This window comes from Xiphias gladius, chromosome 22, assembly GCF_016859285.1.
Source record: "Xiphias gladius isolate SHS-SW01 ecotype Sanya breed wild chromosome 22, ASM1685928v1, whole genome shotgun sequence".
Lineage (NCBI taxonomy): Eukaryota > Metazoa > Chordata > Actinopteri > Istiophoriformes > Xiphiidae > Xiphias > Xiphias gladius.
Window position 1 is genome coordinate 17,414,447 of NC_053421.1, and position 22,086 is coordinate 17,436,532.

The window sequence follows — 22,086 nt, forward strand, 5'->3', positions numbered from 1 at the left end:
TTGATTTTGTTTTGTTTTTTTGTTGTTTTTTTTTTGTTTTTTTTTTGCCTTTGAAATAAAAATGCAATAGTGTGTGTGCAAGTGGGTATGTGTGGCTAAGGAGGGGTTGTGAGGTGGGAGCGGAGGTGTTACGCTGGAAAAAATATGCTGCATACGGTCGCTGCAGACGTGTCTAGCAGAGCAGGGGGATTCAGAGCTCTCTCCTTTTACACCGGCGGTGGAGGTCGAATAAGTGAAGAAGAAAAAAAAAGAAAAAAAGAAAAAAAACTTCAAGTCGCAGTGATTCCTGATGTGCTGCGACTCGGCCACAATATTGGAGGAATGCGCTTTTGTCGCTCGCTGGGGGTGGAGTTACAAAGTGAACGAGCGCTGCCTACCAAACACGGAGAGGAGAAGGAGGAGAGAAAGAGAAAGGGGAGAGACGGGCGGGCAGGCTGCCCACCGTAAACGATGGTTGTCGGATAGAGTCTTGAAGACCTAATGAAACTGGCTGGTTGTATTGTTTTGCAGCGATTACAGAGCTCAGTAGCCCGGCGTGCTTTGCATCTCCCGGATCCTTGGAGGGAGACAGGAGACGCAGCAGCACGCAGATAACAAGAACAGTTTAAAAAAAAAAAGAAAAAGAAAAGAAGAGGACTTGCTTATTGGCTCTTCTTTTGCCACTGTTTTTTCATCCTTAATTTCCCTTTCACGTAAGCAGCACACAAGTCTTTTCCAGGGGACAGGACCGTTTCATGCCCGGGCGAAGACCGACCTCCCGCTTGGACCCAGTGCTGGCCTCCCGCACTCCTCTGGCGGGCTCAGAAGCAGCAGTTCCCGGTGAGAAGAGGGGACCAGGCGCAGCTCAGTCATTAAGGGGACCCGCTCATGAGGACTTCCACAAAGCCCCAGGATATGTTGGGGACGGAGGAGGGGGGTTTGCAGTGTCTGGTTCATGGGGGAAGGGGGGGGGGCTAAGTCACTTCACACCACAATAGACTTTTGAGTTTTACAACACTTACTAAGCAGAGCAAGTCTTGTAGTCTTTGAACGTATCCGTTTGTATGCATGCATGAAGCTTTTGTTTCCCCCCTCTCCCGTCTGATAGGCATTTGCTGGGATGTTTGAGTCGCGTTGTTTGGTGGGGTGAAGGGACCGAGAGAGTGGCCGGAGAGACCAGAGGGGACGGAGGCCGAGAGAGGAGCCGAGAGCATGGCTCTGGTAGCGCTGTCTCTCTGGGTGCTAACGAGTCTCACCTGGGCGAACCTGCTCCAGGTGTCAGCCAACAGGCATTCCGTTTACTGGAACAGCTCCAACATACAGTAAGACCCCCACTCCTCGTGTTTGACAGTGGATGTGTGCGTGTGGGTGTGTGTGTGTGTGTGCGTGTGTGATTTCTTCTGATCTCTATGTTCTCCATCTGTTAAAGGGAAAGAAAATGTCCCTATTTGCACTGTCAGGGCTGTCAGGTTCATACCTTCACACTGTCACCTGGTTTATTGCAGTTTTTGAGCTTTGCTTGCATATGTCTCTCTAATGCCTCATCAAGCTTGTAGCAACCACCTCTCTCGTCTGTATGTTTCTCTCTTCTAAGTGGAAGAAATCATTTAGATCTACACAAACTGTTTAAAACGGCCTCCCGTGTTTTTTTTTCTGCACGGTAAAGCTATTTTTGAGTCCCAGACTGCTCTGTCAGAACCAGACTGTAAGGTCAAGGTGGCTCCAAACCATCTTTTCAACACCTTCACTTGCACAGCTGCTCAGACATATTTAGTTTCTGTTCCTCTGTCTATAAACTAATCTGTGCATACCACAATTTATTGGTTTTATTCCCTCATTTTCTCTCCCCTCTCCTCTACCTTTGGCCGTTCACGGTAGAGGAGTAGAGAGAAAAAGAATCACATGCGATTCTCTCGCCTTCCTCTCCTCCTCTCTCCATCATGTGGCTCTCCTCTCTCAGTCTTTCAGGACCTTTTCTCTCTCTCTCTCTTCTCCTCTATCTGGTTCAATTAGGAGCACTTCTTCATCCTGACCCCATTGTGTTGTAGCAGTGTCACTATTCAATCTCTCCATCTCGCTCCCTCTCCAACTTGCTCTCTCCTTCTATCCCTCTCTAACTCCCTTCCTTGTTTACACTCAGTCCGTTGGCCTTTTTGTTATCCTCCTAATCCCTCGCCCCTCGCCCCTCGCCCCTATCTCGATTCAAGTGAAAAAGCCTTTTTTTTCCCTCCTCTCCTTTATTCGAAAGCTGCCTTTTTAATACTGTCCTTGTGAGTCCATGGCTCTGCTGCTGGATTCTTAAGAATGTCGTGTCCGTCTGCAGCAACGCACTGTAGGCTGATCTCTCCTCCTACAATTCAGTGTAAAGTCTTGCAAGTTTATGTTGTACCATCTGTGTTTCATCATGTCTTAATCTGTGCGTCCACATGTCGTTCTTTAAATTTAAAGGTGCTTTCTTCCCTGCTCAAATTATGTCGATAAAATGTTGCTTATTTGCATCTGAATGCCAGATTTTACAAGAAATATTGGCAGATTTTTAAGGTTTCGTTTTAGTGGCCAGTTCAGGTTGTGATGTAGCTTTGAGTTCCTGATAAGGTCGTAAAAATAGTGCAACAATCAACCTGAATAGTAGGTCTCAGTGGTGCACAAGAGCGCATGTCACACACTAACACACACCTTCCTTTTCATTCTCCATCTTGCAGAGAAGCCTGTCTATGTGTAAGCTGTGCTACCGTTGCCAGGCGTTCCTCAGAACATCTCAGTATGTGGTATTCACCTCTTCAGTTGATTGTACTGGGCCCCTAAAATGAGCAGTGAGAAATACAGTGACTCACATTTTATGACTGCACTTATTAAAGACGTAAACAATATGAAATCTGATTGTGTTTGCCCACAATAACTCTAGGCCAATGATTTTATTTTACAGCTTGAAATAATGCTGTGAGAGGCAAGTGAATTTATGCCTCCCAACAGAATTACCATACATGAAGTAGTGTGTAAAGTAATAGGAACGGAAAAAATAAGGTTATTGGTTGTGGTGCGATTCCGTAAACAATATTAGTTTTCCTGAATGTGAGAAAATTATTTCCGCACATTTTATAGAAACTAATATTGTGTTCAGAGTTGCTACTAGTGCATTTTAGCTCTCATTGTGAAGAGTGCTCAGTTTTCTGCTGTTTTTCTGCTCAGTAGTAATTTGATAATAAATGCTAATGCGATTCCACCTTTGGTTTTCATATCAGAGACAAAAGTTGATTTAGGTAAAATGTGAAAAAAAAAAAAAAAAAAAAAAACTCCTAAAGGCATGAGCGAAAATGAAGATGAACCCAGGACCTCGGTACAATCAGCTCAACGTAACATAGTTTTACCCTTGGTAGAAATATCCTTAATTAAGAAATATGTCAGCTGTTCTCTGCTGTATATTCAAATAACTTACTCTTAGAGAAAAAGCTGCAGTCGGTGTTTCAGACAAAGCAGAAGGAAGACTAAAGCAGGCTTGAGCAGCCTAACCTTTAACCTGTCTGTCCAGGACCCAAGTACCGCAGAGCCCCTCCTTTCTCTCCACACGTTCACTGCCAATGCTGTTTTCATCCCAGCGGCAGAATATTGTTAGCCCCTGCAGTGTGAGTCTTAATTTGTGTGTCTTTTATAAAAGACTGTGGTTAATTAAAGAATGGTGCATCTCAGTGGACCTGCCTCATCCCTGATCTTCCCATCTCTTACTCTCTCTCTCTGTCTTTCTCACTGAACACACACACACACAATAACAATGTATGAGCAGTGAGTGGAGATAACTTTTTCAATTCAGCCTACTTAGTGAATAAAGAGACAAAGGGGCCATAGACAGTAGCACACAAAAGACAGATAAATCGAAGGATAACCTGTCTGATCTACTCTTTCATACACTTCTGAGTCATTTTTCAATGGCACAGATCCTATTTCCAGCATTTATTTTAATCTCTGCGCTCAACGCCACAACATCCAACATTTGTAGGGTTGGCTGGCGTGTCTCTAGCCGTTGGCGATCGGCCTCTCTGGAGTTCCTCTAACTCGCAGTGCAGTGTGGAGGTTTAGAAGGCCAATAATAAGCTGTAGTATAGCTGTCAGTTTGAGTGGTAAACACATTGTAAAGCTTCAGGACCGTGCAGTTTCTCAACCAGCTTCTGACCCTGAGCCACTCATCAAACACAAGAGACAGGCTGAGGCTGTTACAGAGGATTAACTACTTCACACACAACAAACGCAGGTAAAAACATGAGCATACATGCTCACATCTGTACATGTGCACATGCTAGCATGCTCACATATATTTATGATTATGTGTATACAAAAAAACTTACACGCGTCCCTACTGTGTAGTTGGTTTTTTTTTTTTAAACTTTGAGAAGATGGATCATTTCCTGCTTTTGCATCTTGCACAAAGGCTGTCGCCACTGCCTATCAGTCACTTTTCACTGATATCCCTGGGCATGGATGTGCGTATAATGGTGTGCACATTTTGTGTGCGTGAGGCCTAGTGTATGTGTTTGTTTGCCCTGTTACAGATGTCTCTGTTCATTGATGGGTGACCGAAACAAAAACAAATCCATCGGTCCGTTAAATCACACATTATCTTCCACCACCTGGCAATTAACCACTGCTGTGAGTGTGAGTGTGTGTGCGCACGAGTGTGTGCATGCATATACATGAGTATGTGTGTAATCTAATAACACAGCAGTTAACTGATTTGCATAATAGATATCTGGTGATATCTCTTAATTTATCAGTTGTATATTTTGGAAGCGATTAGGTTTCAAATAAACAAACGCATAAGCATCTCTAGCGTGTGTGTGTGTGTGTGTGTGTGTGTGTGTGTATCCATTGCACTGTCACCTCAAGGCATGCCACTGGAATGAAGCCAGCTATGGCAAACAGAATTTGCTCCTCATATAAATTCACTTGCATACTGTATGTGTGGTAATTGACGCCGAGGTGGAACGTGTTTTATATTCATCTAGCTCGTTAGTGTGTGCAGAGACACATCACACAGGGTAGGAGAGAAATATTGCAGAAATATGAGGAGAGAGAGAGAGAAAGAGAGAAATACAGTGGGACTGGTTAGAGAAGAGAGGAAACCAGGAAGAATACAGATGGATTTTGTGTTGAATTATAATAAAGTTGAGGGAGGAGGGTCATCATAATAATCATAATAATGCTTGGCTGGTGCCCTGATCCACACGCTGAGTTCTCACATTAGGCACCATAACACAGGCCTAGTTTCTGTGTGTGTGTGTGTGTGTGTGTGTGTGGATAAGAGAGGGGAGGGAAACGTAGACGCAGAGAGGATTAAACAGGCCAATCAACCATCCCCTTGACAGCAACAAATACCTCTCTGTCTAGCAGCCCCACTTAGGACAACAACATTTACATTTATGAATATCTGCACAAAGGAGAGTATTACTCACTCCCTACCAGGCCTGCCTGTGAATGTACTTGTGTGTACAATGCATCCATCATAGATGTTTGTGCTGCTGATACGTATGTCAGCTACCACTGAGATGCGTGTTTGCGCACATGCACACTTTAAAAAAAAAAAACCACACACAGGCTCAGTGATCATCATAACAGTTGATCAGAATATTCATTAGTAACGAATAATAAGGCCACATAGTGCACGGGTGAATGTATTCTGGTTTGCGTAGCAATGTGTGGGTGTGAAGGTGTGTGTGACAGAGATGGCATTAATTAAAGGCAAGAGGGAACACCTGTGTGATGGATGACTACTGTTTGCATAATAAGATCCAGTGGTCTTCTCTCTCTCTCTCTCTTTTTCTGTGTGCGGGGGTAAATACATTTTCTGATTGGACAGCTATTATCTGGTGGGTGTGCACAACAATAAGTGGCATGTTCAAGAAAGGGGGAAGAGAAATGGATATATATATATATATATATATTTTTTTTTTTTTTTTGGCCTGTATCCTATTTTTTTCTCTTTGGGGATTAGCTAGATTTCAGGAGTGTGCACCCCCTTCTTCTCCCATCCTCCAATTGCCTGATGGAAAAGGGGCTCTTGGGGTGGGGGTATTTTGAGAACTGTGTGGTTCAATGTGAATGTTGTGCGACTCTTTCTCTGTCCAATTAACTTGCACTAAATCTTTCCAGTGCTAGAAAATATGTTGCCATGCTTTGAGGTCTAGTTTTCCTTCACCTCACCTCAACTCATCTCACCCGCACTTTCCTTTTCTTTCCCTCTCAACACTCTTCTCCTCTCCTCTCACACACTTTTAAATTTTGTCCAAAGCTGCCTCTTATGTGGCACTCTGTTAACATGCCTCCTCGCAGGCCCTATAAATTTTCACACACACATAAAACGCTCGCATTGATCTTGAGAAAAAGACAAGCTCAGAATATCGAGCCCACCCTGTTTTTCCATATCTTTTGATTGGCTCTTTCATTTCCTGAAACGCTGTCTCGCTTACATGATTTACTAATCGGAAGCATTGCTGTGAAAGTGGAATACTGATGTTCAGTGGTTTTGCTAGCTCGGTCTTGAGTCAAATTCTAACTGGTCAGTGTAATGGTTCGGTTTCAAAGGAAGCTGGTTCGTAGGGATTTTAGGACTATAATTCTGCTAAGACCAAGCTTATAAGAGAATCAGACTGAGTCGGGCAATTCTGATCAAACCGGACACAAAGTAAGGGTCTTAAGGGCGTAAAGACTTGGCCTAGGATTGGTATTGATTGAAGTGACTGCTGATTCCATGCTGGTGGCTCAGTTGTTAGTTCAGATGCTTTGCAGGATGTATTTATCAAGCTTTTCAGAGTCATTGCTAAAAAAACGCACCGAATGGTTGGTTAGAATTAAAAAAACTTCTACCTCAGAGAAGGATTAAGTGGTTTCCCTTTATGAGACTTCCTACACAAACTGAGCATGAAAAGACATTTTCCTTTTAGAAAGAAGATCATGACTATTTTACGGCAATCAGAACCATAATCATAGAGTGAAAAAATGGTGATTGGAATTTCAATCAGGACTTAACACAATTCAGATAATGGCCAGATGATCTAGGTACAGTAAGCTGTTGCAGGGAAAATGAAGTGAATACAGACAATAGCATCACTGCTAGTGTTTCCCACTGGTTGAGAGTTTATTTTTGGTAGTCGACCACAAGGGAGGTGGAGGTGTAGCGTGGTGGACTGCAGTGAATTCACAAGCTACGATCTGCACATGAATGCTGCGTTGTGGCAGACTTTTCAGTCAATGCTCAATTTCATTGACATTTTCACACAACCCTTAACAAGAAAAAATAATAAATACAGAAATACAAAAAAATCTGTTTGATTGGGCAGAAATCTGTTAGGATGGGCCATCTATATCAGTTTTGTGTACGGGAACCGTTTTGTTAATGACAGCCTACTAATGCACAATTAAGGCTTGTTTTTCTGGACCGATAAATATGTGTCGATAAAGTGATATGGATTTACTTGGAATGTGTCGTTATCAGTGCTTGGAGCAGTGATTTATGTGATACATGACGCTGGCAAATCCCAGATAGTCATAAATTAATGCAAAATCTTTTTTTTCCATCTCATCTAATGTCAGGAAAATGTATGGAATTGCAGCTTTGAGGCGCAACCACAGTTGTTGTTACCCATGTAATTGCTGTATTTCTTTGTTTTCAATAAAGCATAAATGGCATGTTCGGGTGGAGCACTATATCCCAGATAAAATCAGTCACAATAAATTTGAAATATTGAATCCAGTCAGTATCTTTGAATATCTTTATTTTTTGTTTTAAATCAAATAATCTGTATTTAATATTTCCACATCTGCCAAAATGTGCATGCATGTTGATCATTTGCCACCTGCTGGGAACCCCTAACAGCGTAGAGCAGCTCTGCAGCTCCACTAAATCCTGGAGCCGACAGACTTTTATTAGTTAAAAAAGATGATAAAATTGTTTCTAGCGCTATGCCTGACCAAATATGCATCACTCTGACGCTCTGAGGACAGATTCCTAATCAGAGATAGTTAATAAAGATGATCCCAGGTTTGGTTCGTCGGTGGAGTTCCCTATGCCATCAGTTAGATTGGACAGTCTAAATTACCCGGAGGTGTGACTGAGAGTGTCAGCGATTGCTCAGTATGCTCTCTCAGAAGTGCTGTCTGAACAGTCTGAAAGTGATTAAAAGCCGCTCTCAGGTGTTTGGACAAGGCGGGCCTGCGTCGCCCAATTGCTGTAATTTTCCAAAACCGGCAGTCCGACAGCCGCACCTGTGTTCTGTCCAGGTGTGCAGAGGAGCTGCACGTGTGGTGCAAATATTTTCTGCACATTCTTACCCCTGTCACTGTCCAAATTCAGTGCTGAACCACACCACTCCCTTCCATGTTGGAAACAGCAGAGAGGCTGTTTGCTTTCAGATAAAAGATGAGAGCATTGTAGCCAAAATTGGGATCAACATCTGAAAAACAGCTGGCACAGATATGAGTCAGACTCTCCCTTCACCTCTAGCTCATGTGATCACAGTGATCCCAGATTCCGGTCCCCAATAAAAAACAGGAAAGGTGGCTACTTGTGTGATGTGCGTAAATACAATATTTCATTGACTTTTTCTGAGATAGTCCATTTCAGGCTTTCAGTCCACTGTGCATTTCTGCCACTCACCCAGTGACCATTAATGAGCAGGTATGGATGATTGTACACTAACAAATGCACATTCCATACCTTTGTGGCATCATGCCATTGTTTTTAACAGCAGCTTGAGAAGAGAGATCCATTTTACATTAGAGTTAATTGACTTTTGATTGTTCTAAGACACACAGGGGGTCACAGAAAGTCAATCACATCAATACTGGGCCTCTCCGTTGCTGATTACAAGATATTTGGTGTTATGTGTGCACTGCTCTGCATAACCTGGAGGTTATCTCAGGACAGTGTCTGTATGATTAATGTAAAGGCATAGAAAGGAAATGTATAGCTCACTGTACTGTCACTAAACTAAACTGATCTTTTCAGGACAGTTTGGTTGGATAACAGTTTGGTCTTCATCGGATCTTATTGCAATAACCATAGAATCTGTGTCAATGCAGTGTTTGTGCTGATTTAAGTTAAAACGGTGCCGTCTGAGGCGGATGAATTGCTTTTTCTTGACAGACAAATTATTAAATGACCGTCTTCCCTTGTTATCTGTAGATTTAGGCAGAAATGGGTGGCAACACAAGAATTTATCTTTCCCACCCATGTGTTAAATTTGAACAAATTGTCCGCAGAGAACAAATCCCACAGTGATGGGCTGGAGGCAGTATACAAAACACTCACACATACACACACTCAAATGCACACACTCGATGTTGTTGTTGATATTAACGTTATTCTCTGAGCCGATGCTTAAGCTCCAGCAGTGTAATCAGGTGCTAATAACAAGGCTGTGATGTTTACAAGCTCTTTCAAAGTGCTTTAAAAATCTATGTGTGTGTGTGTGTGTGTGTGTGTGTGTGTGTGTGTGTGTGTGTGTGTGTGCGCGTGTGTGCGCGTGTGCGTGCGTGTGTTTGTGTGTAAGTATTCTCTATGTGATGTCTACTCTCTTCCCCTCCAGTGCTGTCGGGGCTTTGGGGGGGGGGGGGTATAATAATGTAGACTGTCAGCTTTTGCGCACACACACACACACACACACCAGATGCTCATATGGTGTGTTTGTGACGTGGATAATGATAGCAGCGTAGCAGCAGTCTGAGGCCATATGCTGAGCCTGATCGCAACAGAGCAGCGTGATCTAGCGTTAATAAACTCAACTGACATGACAATTAGGAATCCTCCGCATAAAGACAATAGACTTGCATGTGAAAATGCAGCTGTTTTCATCAAACCCGCACACACACCAGGAATCAACTGTCGCCGGCCAGGACAGGACAGAGGAGCAGCAGGGAAGAGAGCCACTGCATTGACAGGAAAAGTGTCTATTGTCACTGCGTGCTGGGCAGAAATGATGCTTATTGTTGAGCTTTGATTATGGATGTTGTTATCGGTTTGTCAAGACGTAAACAACTTCAGATCTGAATTGTGAGCGTACAGGAAATAATGAGCGGTTCTGTTCAGTTTTATTCTGAAGGTAGCTACTCCATAATGGGTTTTCATAAGAAACAATTATGGCAGGATATGAGAATGTCATGATTGGGAAGGTTTGATTTTGCAGCCAGAGGGGGGAAAAAGGCAAGGCAGGGTCTTCTCTTCAACAAAGTGCCGAGGACACAGAATTATGCTTATTCCATCCACAGCGACAGCGTGGCAGAGAGAGAGAGAGAGTCTTTAATTGAGGTTTTATCCATTTAAGCTGCCAGTAAGAGGCCAACTCTGAAACCTTTTAACCACCCTCCTCTCAGTAATGACACAAATCAGAGAGGAAATGTGTTTGTGTCTGAGCGTCGGTGTGAACGTGTGTGGGTGTGTGTGTGTTTGCGTGTGTTAGTGTTCATGAAGCAGGAGGGTAATTATGTGGAAATTGGGAAATGGCTAAGTGAATTATGACCTTGTTTCAGCAGAAGGCTTTAATCAGTCCCAGCCAGGCCAGGAAAGGAGGCAGAAATGTTCCCTACATAAGCACTCTGCTCCTGATGGCAATGGCAACCAGTCAGTACAACTGACAGTCAACTGGCCTGATTTGTCAGTGGAAACCAGTCAGTCAACCAGTGATTCATAGTTGAAAAATCAGTGGCAGAAAATTCAAGTATGATCATGGGGCTGAACTGGTTTTGAACTGGTGTTCTTTTGCAAGTGTTTTGGTGCTGTCTCCCATTGTGTGATGTTTCTGCATGTAGAATGAGGGGCCTTGTGTGTAGGGCTGGGCAATAATTAAGGCTGCAACTAATGATTATTTTCATTATCGATTAATCTGCCAGCCATTACCTTGTTTAATTGCTTTGTCTATAAAATGTCAGAAAATAGTGAAACATTTTTTCTCGGTATGATTTCCCTGAGCAAAAAAGAAAATCTTTTTTTTTTTTAAATAATGACTGAAAAGTCATTCAAATAATGGTTTAGTCAACCATTAGTTGAATGACTAATGGTTGACTAACAGTATATTTTTAAAAAAAATCATAATATGTATGGATTTTTGGAATAGCATAAAGAAGATTGGGGCTGCAACTAAATATTATTTACATTATTGATCTAATCAATACTAATCATTTGATCTTAAAAATTTCCAAAAATAATGAAAATTGCACATCACGACATTCCAAAGCCTAAGGTGACGTCATCAAAAACATTTCACTTTACAATGATATAAAACAGCACTTTTTTGAATCTGAGAGGCTGGAACAAGAGAATGTTTGGCATTGAATGAATGTGTGGCATTTTTGCTTGAGAAATTACTTAAACAAGTTATCAGTTATCAAAATTGCTGCTGATTATTTTTTTGTTGAAAATTGTTTGAGCTCTGAAGATCATATCGTTTTATCATTTTACAAAAATCTGTTGTCCACAATCATCATTCCAAGCAAGTTTTAATTAAAAACAACTTGAGTCCTTGTGTGTAGTCATTGTTTTACATGTGTGTTTATCATATTGTAATATAGAAATATTGATAGATATGATATAGATGAATGTCAGAATATTTGTTTAATATTGTGATATTGATTTCAGCCATACTGTCCAAAATTTAAATAATTGCATTAGTATCTCAGTGTATCTGGATCTGATGAATCTGTTCTCAGATTTTGTCCTGTCCTTAAAGTGCACCTATCAGTACTGTGGAAACAAAATAAAAAAACTAGAAAATTCAAACTTCTGTCAAGAGCTGCGCTGCAGGCTGATGTCTGCATTCACACACATAAGATCTGTTTGCTGCAAGAAGTTTTATGTCAAATTGGGGTAGTGGTCTCAAATTATCGGGTTAAGTACGAGAGTTAAATTTGTTTTTGTCTTTACAGTCCTGCTAGGGGTTTTGGGCTTGTGTGTGGTATATATGCAGCCCAAAGGACACATGTAAAATCCAAGTGAGCATGTGATGTTGTTGACTGCAGGTGGTGCAGCACAGAACAATGAAGGAAAAATGTGAAAATTAGTGCCAAGCAAGTGCGCGCTGTTGTGGTTATTGCCGATGCAACGTGTCATTTTGGTCTTAAACTGGCCATTTTGTGCTTGTCCATGTATGAATGGCTCCTGCTGTTCAGGTGTGTGTAGGGTCAGCAGAACTGCTGTGTGTCAGTGTGTCTCAGAGTGCCTCTGTCGGTTCTGGTCTGGCTGTCTATTTCTGTCAGTGTTGGATCGATGGCATCCTACAGACACTGCACTCCTCTCCTTGATGTTTCAGCCTGCTCCTTCTCTCTCTTGCCATGTATCTGTCGCTCTGCCCTCCCCTTCCTCCCTCTGCCTCTCCATCTCTCCAGTTGGCTCGGCCTTTTGCCATCACTTCCTCCTCTCCTCCTCATTGTCCTCCACTGCATCATCGTACTACTCTCAAGTCTCTCTTCAGATAAGACGACGAGCTCTCAGTGTGTGCATTTGTGTGTATATGTGTGTGAATTTTCAGAGTGATTCTTAATGCTTCTTTATAAGGAATTCCTGTTCTTGGCTTCACAGCTTGGCCAGTTTATATTGATCTGCTGAATGCAAATCAATGCTACAGCTCTTCACTGGTTAAAGGGATTTGTATATCTTTGCATATGTGTATGATTTAGTGCTGAAACATATAGTTGATTAGTCAATCTACAGAAATTAATCCATAGTGATTTTGATAATCAGTTAATCATTTTAAGCAAAATTCCAAGTACTCAAAATGTTCAAGCTTGGACCAAGGACTGTCTGGTTCTCTCAGTTTTATATTGTTGTATGCTGGATATGTTGGTGTTTTGGACAAATATGTCATCTTGAGCTCTGGGAAATGTGGAAGGGCTTTTTTCACTGAGCAATGAATCAATTGAAAAAGTAAAGAGATTAATAGATGATGAATATATCCATTAGTTGCAGCTCTACTGTGCGTTGAAGTGGATAATATTGATAAAAACTTCTGTCATTGTATAATGTTTGTAATAAGTTGAAACAATAAGTTTGAGGTTTATCAAAAAGTTCATCGACTAAAACTTATTTATTAAGCTAAAATGGCAGCGGCTTCTCAAATGTGAGGATCTGCTAATTTCGCTCTAGAATTAAAATGATATATTTTTGGATTTTAGATGGCTTGACAGAAAAATGTATTGATAATGAAAATAATCATGATTTGCAGCCATAAAATGTAATCTTATATCGCAATTTACATATAAATATCATTGTAGTACATTTTTTGGAAATTCTTTTAATCACTTGTACTCACTTTATGAAAGATGTTTTGGTCATCAGAAAATCGATTTTGCCTTATCCACTGAATTAAATACCTGACAAATCCAGGTATGTCATCACAGCTGTGCAAAAATCCAATACTACCATAAAGCAAACCCAGTCATTGATTTACAACGTTGCCTGCAATGGCAATTGACAAATTTCTATGACTCCCAGTATATATCGTCTATTCATCAAACATTATCTGCAAGATGTACTGATTGTATTTGTGTGAGCTCTGCTTGTGTGCATGCATGAATTCCTATATATAGCACCTCCATGTTTTTGACCTTTGGTGTGCAATTTAGTCAGATGTTTTACTTGCACTTGCATTTACATGGACAGCTGTGTCTTTGTGTATACACTGAACAGAGTCAATGGCTATCAACGGAGGGAGCTAGAATGAGGATGGCTGAGAGCTAGCGATGCTGGCTGGCCTCAGTGCTAACACCCACGCTGTCTGCAGGCTCTGCTCCCTGCTCCCACGCTTTGAGGCTGAGGAATGTGCTAGCACTGCTGTAGTAAGACTGCATATGAATGAGTGTTTACTGTCTCACACAGCCAACTTCTGTCTCCTGTTTGACTATGATGTTTTTAATGAAAGTCCAGGACAACTGCAAGAGGTGGATACATACACTGTCTTTACTTCATTTGTATGATAGGAAGGGAGAAAGAGAGTATAGAGAGGGGTGGAGAAAAAAGGGTTTAGGGGGTGGTATATGGAGGATGTGGGGGTTGCAGGGTTGTTGTAATGAATGTACTGCAGTTTAAAAGAATTCTGTGTCACTTCCCAGGAGAAAGAGAAAGGTGGTGGAGGGGGAGAAAGAGATGTGGGAGGAGATGTTGCGAGAAAGGATGTGTTTTGTTGATGGAGCAGAGTTCTTCGCAGCCAGGCAAACTCTCCTCCCACCCTATGTGCGTATATGTTTGTATGAGTGTGTGGTTATGTGTGTGTGTATGCGTTTGGGGGGGGGGGAAGCAGAGAGATAGCGAGAAAGAAGGCATCTGAATGCCACACAGCCTACAAGCATACCACCCACACACATTACCCACATGTATTAGACCCATACATATGCATACTCCTCACTTCCATACATGCACACACACACACACACACACATACACACACACAGACACACAATCTTTCACACACACATGTGAAGGGAAAACTCGTTTCACAGGGACAATATCTGTCATTACCGCCCACAGATTCCTCGCAGAAGTACATTGTTATTTTCTTCCAGCCCTGATCAAATAAAGTGGAGAATAGAGAGAACCCACAAACACACACACACTTCTCTACACACATACATATAGAAAAACAGAAACCATTCACTCTTATGTTTGCTAAAGCATGATTGAATAAAACGCAGAATGATGACACTCATCCGCCCACTTGCTCTGTGTTATAAATTGTTTCTCTCACCACACACGCTGAGTGTTTTTCCCCTTTGAGGTGAATAGTAAATCTCAGCATATGTAATGCATCATGCTTTGCAATTTTCTACAGTATCAGTTCAGGTAATCAAAGGCTCCTTGACATCCTCCTCATAGAGCAGATAGGACTGCAGAGATGGGAGCGGATAGGCAGAGACCAGTTTAACTCTGCCTCCGTCATATCTATTGGCCTCTGTTGTTGCTGAAGAGGAAAAAAAGACAGAGAAGGCACAGAAGAAGAAAGACAAGACTGAGAATGAAAATCATTGATGGAGGGCGAAGGGGAAGAAGGGGAGGGCACGGAAGAATAGAGAAAGGAGGGCCCTGCAGAACAGTACTGCCAAAACCGAGGTCAATTGTGATGAAAATGGCCGTTCACATGACCACAATAGCGGCTGAGTGACAGCACTAAAGCAGCATGGACGGGCTTATCCTGATCACTCAGGGCCTTGACTGGGGAAATCACAATGCCCTGGAGATGTGTCCTTTTTGGGCTTGGAGGATCACAGAGCGCCCACGGTCCCAAGCTTTGGCCCTGAAACATCCCTGACATTACCATATCAATGCTGTCCCAGCTATTCCGCCAAGGAGCAGGGCGGCTAGTGATAGTGCCTCCCGGTTAGCATCGCCCTGTGCCTTCACAAGGCTATTCAGTGGGGAGTCAATGCTAACTCAATGCTAAGTGTGAATGGAAAGAAGTGTAAGCTCACTCCTGTAGCGTGTACCCATGTCTGGCGGTGCATTCAGGCTAGTGTTTGTGTGTATATGAGTGTCTCAGTGTCTGTCATTCCTGCTTTATCTCTTTACCCCACTCTGTTTTTCGCTCTTGAAGTATTTGAAGTGTAAAACTGGGTATTGAACCTGAAAAAGTTTTTGGATCCTTACCGAAATGCATCTGTAGCACAGAATATTGAAAACTTTCAAATACCAAATGTAGGCAAGCTTGCTCTTCTTCACCTACTCTTTGATCACAGTGTCTGTTTGAAATCATAATTTTGCTGAATGTAGATTTTTTTTTTTGGCCAAGTTCTTCTACAGCTGCTTGACAACATTTAACATTTCACTTTACTTCAGATGTTTGACTTCTTTTATTAAATCAAGAAAAAAAGAATAATCAAAGAAATAAAAAAAATTGAAAAATGGAAATTTGAACATTTCCATGACAACTGGGCAAACAATTAATGATATGCCTGAAAGCTCCAGCAGACAGTCCCCTTGATGTTTTAGGTGTTTTTTGCAATGAAATTGTGGGAGCAAGTGAAAATTGCAAAAATAGTTGCGATTTTTTTTTCTACAATGCATTAATAATTCATTAATTCCCCCACTCCATAGTAGCCTACCCTTTACAAGGTATTGTTTTCGCTTATTTGCATTTACTATTTTCCCTGTCTCCTCTGCCTCACTCCGTGACGTCTCTCACACACATGCGCTCCATCTCTGATTTCATCACACATCCAACTAGATATTTTTGAATAAAGCTTTCAAACCATGTTTAAACATTTTATTTGAAACTTTTTATTCCTAAAACATTTTTTTTTATCACACACACAAATTTGTGCAGCTATAATTGCTGCATTGACTTCAATTCATTGTGGAAAGCCTGACCCAAACTCTGCCCCTAACCTTAACCTTAACCTCAATTCACACCTTACCCTTATGTTTTTTTAATTCTAACTTGATGGCATTCATTGACATAATGCATTCCCCAGCCCCTTACCCTAATCTCAACCATCACAATTAAATGCCTAACCCTAATCTTGTACTAAACCTAATTCTAACCTTAACCCTGAAACCTAAAGTCTTAAACCTCAAACAGCCCTTTTGAAGGTGTGTCAGAAAGTGGGGACTGGCCAAAATGTCCTCACTTGACTTATTCATATATGCATAAATATAGCAATATGTGAATTCATACAGTTTAGAATGAGTGGGACATAAACGATTACGCTAAGCTAAAAGGTGCTGACTTGTCATTTATTTTTTAGGAAATGTAATTTAAACTCTTCCCAGTTTACATCAATAATAAACAGCATTTTGATCAGTTGTCATGTACGATATGTTGACCATATTTCAGTCTAAATGGGTCAAACTGTAACGTTATCTTTGACTACTGGCTCCGTTTGCTATGTAACAGTTACACCTAGCAGACAAAATATGCACACATAACTGATCTCCCCTTAAGAACTAGTTTGTGTTTTGCAACCTGTTTTTTATTAGTGATGCGTGAAGTTTGAACTTAATAACAGCTGGTGTAACTGATTAAGATGATATGATATGTTCCAAAGCTACAGAAGCGCTAGTACATGGACCTTGTGATGTTTTTCTATTGGTATCAGGTATCATATCTGCCATATCTTGTACAGTTTCCTTCAATTAGAAAAAGACTAAAACAACACAGTTGAGAGTGTGTAATAGAAGAGAGAACCTCCCCGTGTTGTGAGGATTATATTACATGACACTCACAGTAGATGGCCTTTGATATCCTTACAATGCAATTAGAGGTATTAGCCAGTAAAAGTACAAGCCACAATGCAGTGTTAACCTCATTGTTAAGCTGTGGGGAGGAAATGGATGAACTGGAAAAGAAGGGCTGATGCAGTAGGGAATGGAGCATGAGATAGAGAGAGAGGAAGATTGGATAAAAGGATAAAAGTAAAGGGTGGGAAGAAGAGAGGAAATGAAGACAGGAAAACCAGGTGAGTTATTGGCCATAGACTTCTTGCTTTGTCATTGGAAATCAGAGCTGTAGGGCAGGACACTGTTTGATTTGCTGCTCGTTTTAATCTGTCAGTCAGCACCCTCGCGCACACACACTTGCAGATAGCCTCCAGTCTGTCACTTAGTATCGGCAGAGAGCTGAAAGGTTATCATGCGTCATCAGGTGCCAGACCGACTCTTGGTAGCAGGTTTGTCATTTGTAATTAGAGAGAAAAGGAGAGCTGGCTTGTTTTTTCCCTCTCCTCTTTCCTATTCTCTGGCTGAAGGCTGTCTCTGGGTATCGACAGACAAGTGATGGGGCACACACACGCACGCACACACACACACACACACACATACAAACACAAATACATGCACTGACACACGTTTGATGGGTCAGGTTTGATTCCATTAAGTGGAGTTTGTCAGTTAGTCAGTGAAGTGGTAGGGTGAATGCTGATGGGCAGACAGTGAATCCCGCAGAGCTAAAAAGGATCTGAAGCAGGCTGTTCAGACACTCACAACACTGAGGGTGACTGAGCAGTGGCTGGCCTAACTATGACTATTTTATGTCAGTCACATACACACACACACACACACACACACACACAGCCTATCTGTGGTTGTATGGCCATGTGGTCACGGTCCATGCAGCTCTGAGTTCTGGTCACGGTTAAACAGGCTTCCTTCTGGCGAGGAGGGGGGAGTGGAGTCTTAAGACGGAGAAGGAGATGGGGAGGTGGTTGGAATAAGAGGAGCGGGAGATAATAGGAAAGGGCTAACGGTTGTGGGGGAGGAGGGCTGGGATGGACCAAAGAGGGAGTGAAAAGGGGAAGATAGAGGCTGAAGGTGGGTTTTTGGAGTATGAAAGCCTGCATGCCTCCATTCCTGTTCCATTGATGTATTCTAATGCTAAGTCTGTAATGCTGGGCCTTGACTGGTCTCTGGGAGAGACGAGCCTTTGATAGGCACAACCAAGCTCTGGGACAGATCCCTCGCATGCCATTCATATGCATATTTCTCTCTCTCTCTGTATATGTGTGTGTGCTTGTACACACTGTTTTTTTTTTTAGCCATTTAAGTAAATGTTTTTTAGCCATTTGTGCCAGTTGTAGATTGGTCTAATTTCCATATCAATATGAGCATGTTTTAGGCTGTTTTGAGCATCACACACCCTAATCCTAAATTACCCCCTAGGACCAAGCTGGTGAATGTTTTTATGATCTGGCATCCTATGAATCGGTGTGTGTGTGTGTGTGTGTGTGTGTGTGTGTGTGTGTGTGTGTGTGTGTGTGTGTGTGAATTTTCCATGGCGGGAGCATCTGAACATGCTGCGTTTCGTGTGTGGACGCAGTGTAACAGACCACATCTGATCATGTACTTGGCCATCTGCAGAAGAGGGCAAAGTTCAGCATCTCAAAGCTGACTACATCTCATCAGCCTGTCTAGAAGGTGTGTGTTTGTCTGTGATGTATGTGTGCCCCTATAAGCTTTGTGTGTGTGTGTGTGTGTGTGTGTGTGTGTGTGTGTGTGTGTGTGTGTGTGTGTGTGTGTGTGTGTGTGTGTGTGTGTGTGTGTGTGTGAAGAGATGGAGCATTCTTGTGTGGATTGCTTTGTTTGCCATGTTGTCCGGTCCCCAACTGATTATAGCATGAAATTCCACACACATTGTATAGCAATGGGGAGTCTCACGTGTGGAGAGACACACACAAACAGGCGCATAAACACAATGACCCACCAAAGTGAGAAGTCAGAGAGGCCTGTTAATGACTGTCGGGGACAGAAAGGGAGTAAGACTGTGGTGGTGTCAAGGCTTTGTGACAGATGCTGGTTCTAAAATGCCTTGCTCACAGGTTTATTGTTATGAAAAGTAACGATCAGATTCAGCAAGATTGATGCCATTCCTTCTTTCTTTCTCTCTTTTTCACACACACACACACACACACACACACACACACACACACACACACACACACACACACACACACACACACACACACACATAGACAGACAGACAAACACACGGAAACACACACACACACTCTTACTCCCTGGGTCCTAATCCCCCTCTGAGCCCTGGAGAGCCTCTCCCATCAGTGAACCTCCTTCCACTTGAGCACTTTAGTTTGGTTCTCTCCCTCCCCTCCCTACTCTGACTTTTTTTTCTGCTTCAACCTCCTCTTCTGCTTGTTCATCTTACTTTACCTCCTCTCACCTGCATACTTCACGGACGACTGTGTATTTATCTGTGTGTGCGCACCCCGTGCATGCGGGCTTATATGTGTTTTTTGTGAGAGATGGGGAGGAGGAGTGTGTCAAAGAGTGCTCTCCTTTATACTTTCATTGCCTCTCTTTCTGCTCAAGAACATGATGGATGTTTCAAAACAGAGTGAAGCCTGAATATCAGTGCCAGCCACTGATGTAGCTTTCACCTCTGAGTGTGTGTGTTTGTGTGTATGTGTGTACCTGTGCTTAGAGGCACTGGAGGTTATTTGATCGCTTTGTGTTGTTGGAGAAGAGCCTGCTCTCTTGCTTTATGACTGGAGCTGTAGGAAGATATTCAGCTTCACCTGCTTCTCCTTAACAATCCATCATCCCTCTCTCGGCAGACAAACGCCCTCCACTCATCTTATTACTTCCTCTTAGATCCTCAGAAACATTTAAGACTTTCTCTCGCTAGCTTGCACTTACACGCGCTGTAATGTGTGCACATATTCTCAGACTCTCCACAGCTTGTCTCATAAGCCGAGAGAAGTGAGGAAAACTGTCTGTGCGTTTGTGTGTTTCACGTTGTTTAAATGAGTGACAAAGTGAGCGTGTGTGCGTGCTATAATGCTGATAGTCTTTCTGCAAGTGATTAAAAGCTGTTGCAATGTGAAAGCAACGCGGCTCCTTCGTTAAGATGTTAAGTGTGTGGTAAACTGAACAGGGACGAGGACTCAGCTAATTACTCTTTCTGCACACTTCATCAGATTGCTCACCCACAATATTGCCTCATATCACTCCCTAGCACCATTGGCGCTTAATAGTGTGTGTACGTTTGATAGTGTTTGCGGGCGTGTGTACGTCTGATCACGACGTATATTGCTTTGCAGAGCCATTACAGTTTAATAGCCGTAGTGGAATGCGCGGCGTGTTAATGCTCTGGCAACACGAAGTAATGACACAATAAAACAATTAAATATGGTGGAGGAGAATTACTTTTTGAACAAGCCGCACCTAGAAACAATTTGGACTGAGACGGAATAAACAGCAAGTACTGATCAGGCTTATTAGAAGAAGGGAAGCTCTACCTTTCTCTCTCAGTCTCTCTCTTCATTGGCTTCTAGCTCCGTCAGCAAGACTTTATATCTGCTGATTCATAGACTGACGAACCAAAGAGAAATTCTCTTTGAAATTAAAGAGAGGTTGATTTCTGAGTGATTATATGCATGTTAATGTGAGTGTGTTGTAATAAGAGGTATTGTGTTGCAGTTTTACTGTTATTACAGTTATTACAAAATTGTTAAAATGACCATCGCAATTTTGCAGAACCCAACATGACAAATTGATTTTTGTTTCAATAAAAAAGTGCAGAACACAAATATGCTCAGTTTACAGTGAAATTAAATAGGACAAAGCAAATCTTTGTTTCTGAGAAGCTGGCAGCAGCAAATGTATGGCATTTTTTCTTGATAAATGACTTAAACAATGAATTGATATCTAAATTTTAGACTGATCAGCACCAGGTATGTTTTTTGTGGTAAAAAAAATTAGAGTAATAGTTCAGCAGTGTTGCATGAAATCACAAGTTTTTTTCAAAAATAAAACCACTTATCAATTCAGTACTTATTTACAAATGCTTAGATGACGTGTGGAGTTCTCCCAGTGGTTTCCCCTAGATACTCTGGTTTCCTCCCACTGTCCAAAATCAGGGAGGCCAGGTGAACTGAAAACTCTTATTTGTGCCTGTAGTTGTCAACATGAGTGTCCTTTTCACAGCGTACCCCACCTTATGCTCAATTCGTGAACAGATAGACTGCAACTCCCCGCCACCCTGCATTGGATGAGCATAAAAAATATAGATCGAAAGCAACAATGGTAGTTCGGTAAGTTGTACTGCGGTAAACGGAGGTGATATCTCTGGTTCTGCTGCATTGATTTTGATCCTATTTAATTATCCATTGTGACTCTGATAGTCTTATGGGAGGTAAATGCTAATCAGTGGAGTGCTCTTTGAAGGCCACAAGCTGAAATGTGTTTTTCTCGCATTAAAGTTATTCTTAACACTACAAGTTTGCTGGAGCAGACTATTTCTCTTCTTAATGCATCTTAGGCGCAGTTGATATTGTGCCAGAAATCCCTATCCTAGTAACTACTATGGGCAAGTAACTAAGTAAAGTAAATGGTTTGAAAATAAGTGTCTGTGTGCAATTTTGTGTATCTCAGTTTGAAAATGCTGTAACACCCTAATGAGATGCATCATTTCTATGGTTAATTTAAATTACATCAGTGGTGTCTGAAATTTAAAAAATGTCACACATAAACGTTGAGATCTTTTCCCAAAGTGCTGTTAAAGTTTGGTAAACATCAGGCAAACAAATTCTGAAGTTATTTGTCCATTTTTATGTAGGTGTTCATCTAACAGTCTCCCTCTCTGTTCTTTTTCCTCTTTTCAGTCTTTTTTTTCCCTCTATCTCACA

The 22,086-nt window shown here is 41.9% G+C and overlaps 1 protein-coding gene across 2 annotated transcripts in view; it reads left to right on the forward strand.

The window, feature by feature from the left end:
• The first annotated feature begins 301 nt into the window (after positions 1-301).
• Positions 302-22,086, forward strand: part of efna3b (ephrin-A3b) — a 58,714-nt gene continuing 36,929 nt past the window's right edge. For both annotated transcript variants that reach the window (XM_040117695.1, XM_040117694.1), the window contains exons 1-2: positions 302-819; positions 1,088-1,301. In XM_040117695.1, coding sequence (XP_039973629.1) covers positions 1,192-1,301 — 110 coding nt within the window. In that variant the 5' untranslated portion in view covers positions 302-819; positions 1,088-1,191. The remainder of the gene's footprint in view (positions 820-1,087; positions 1,302-22,086) is intronic.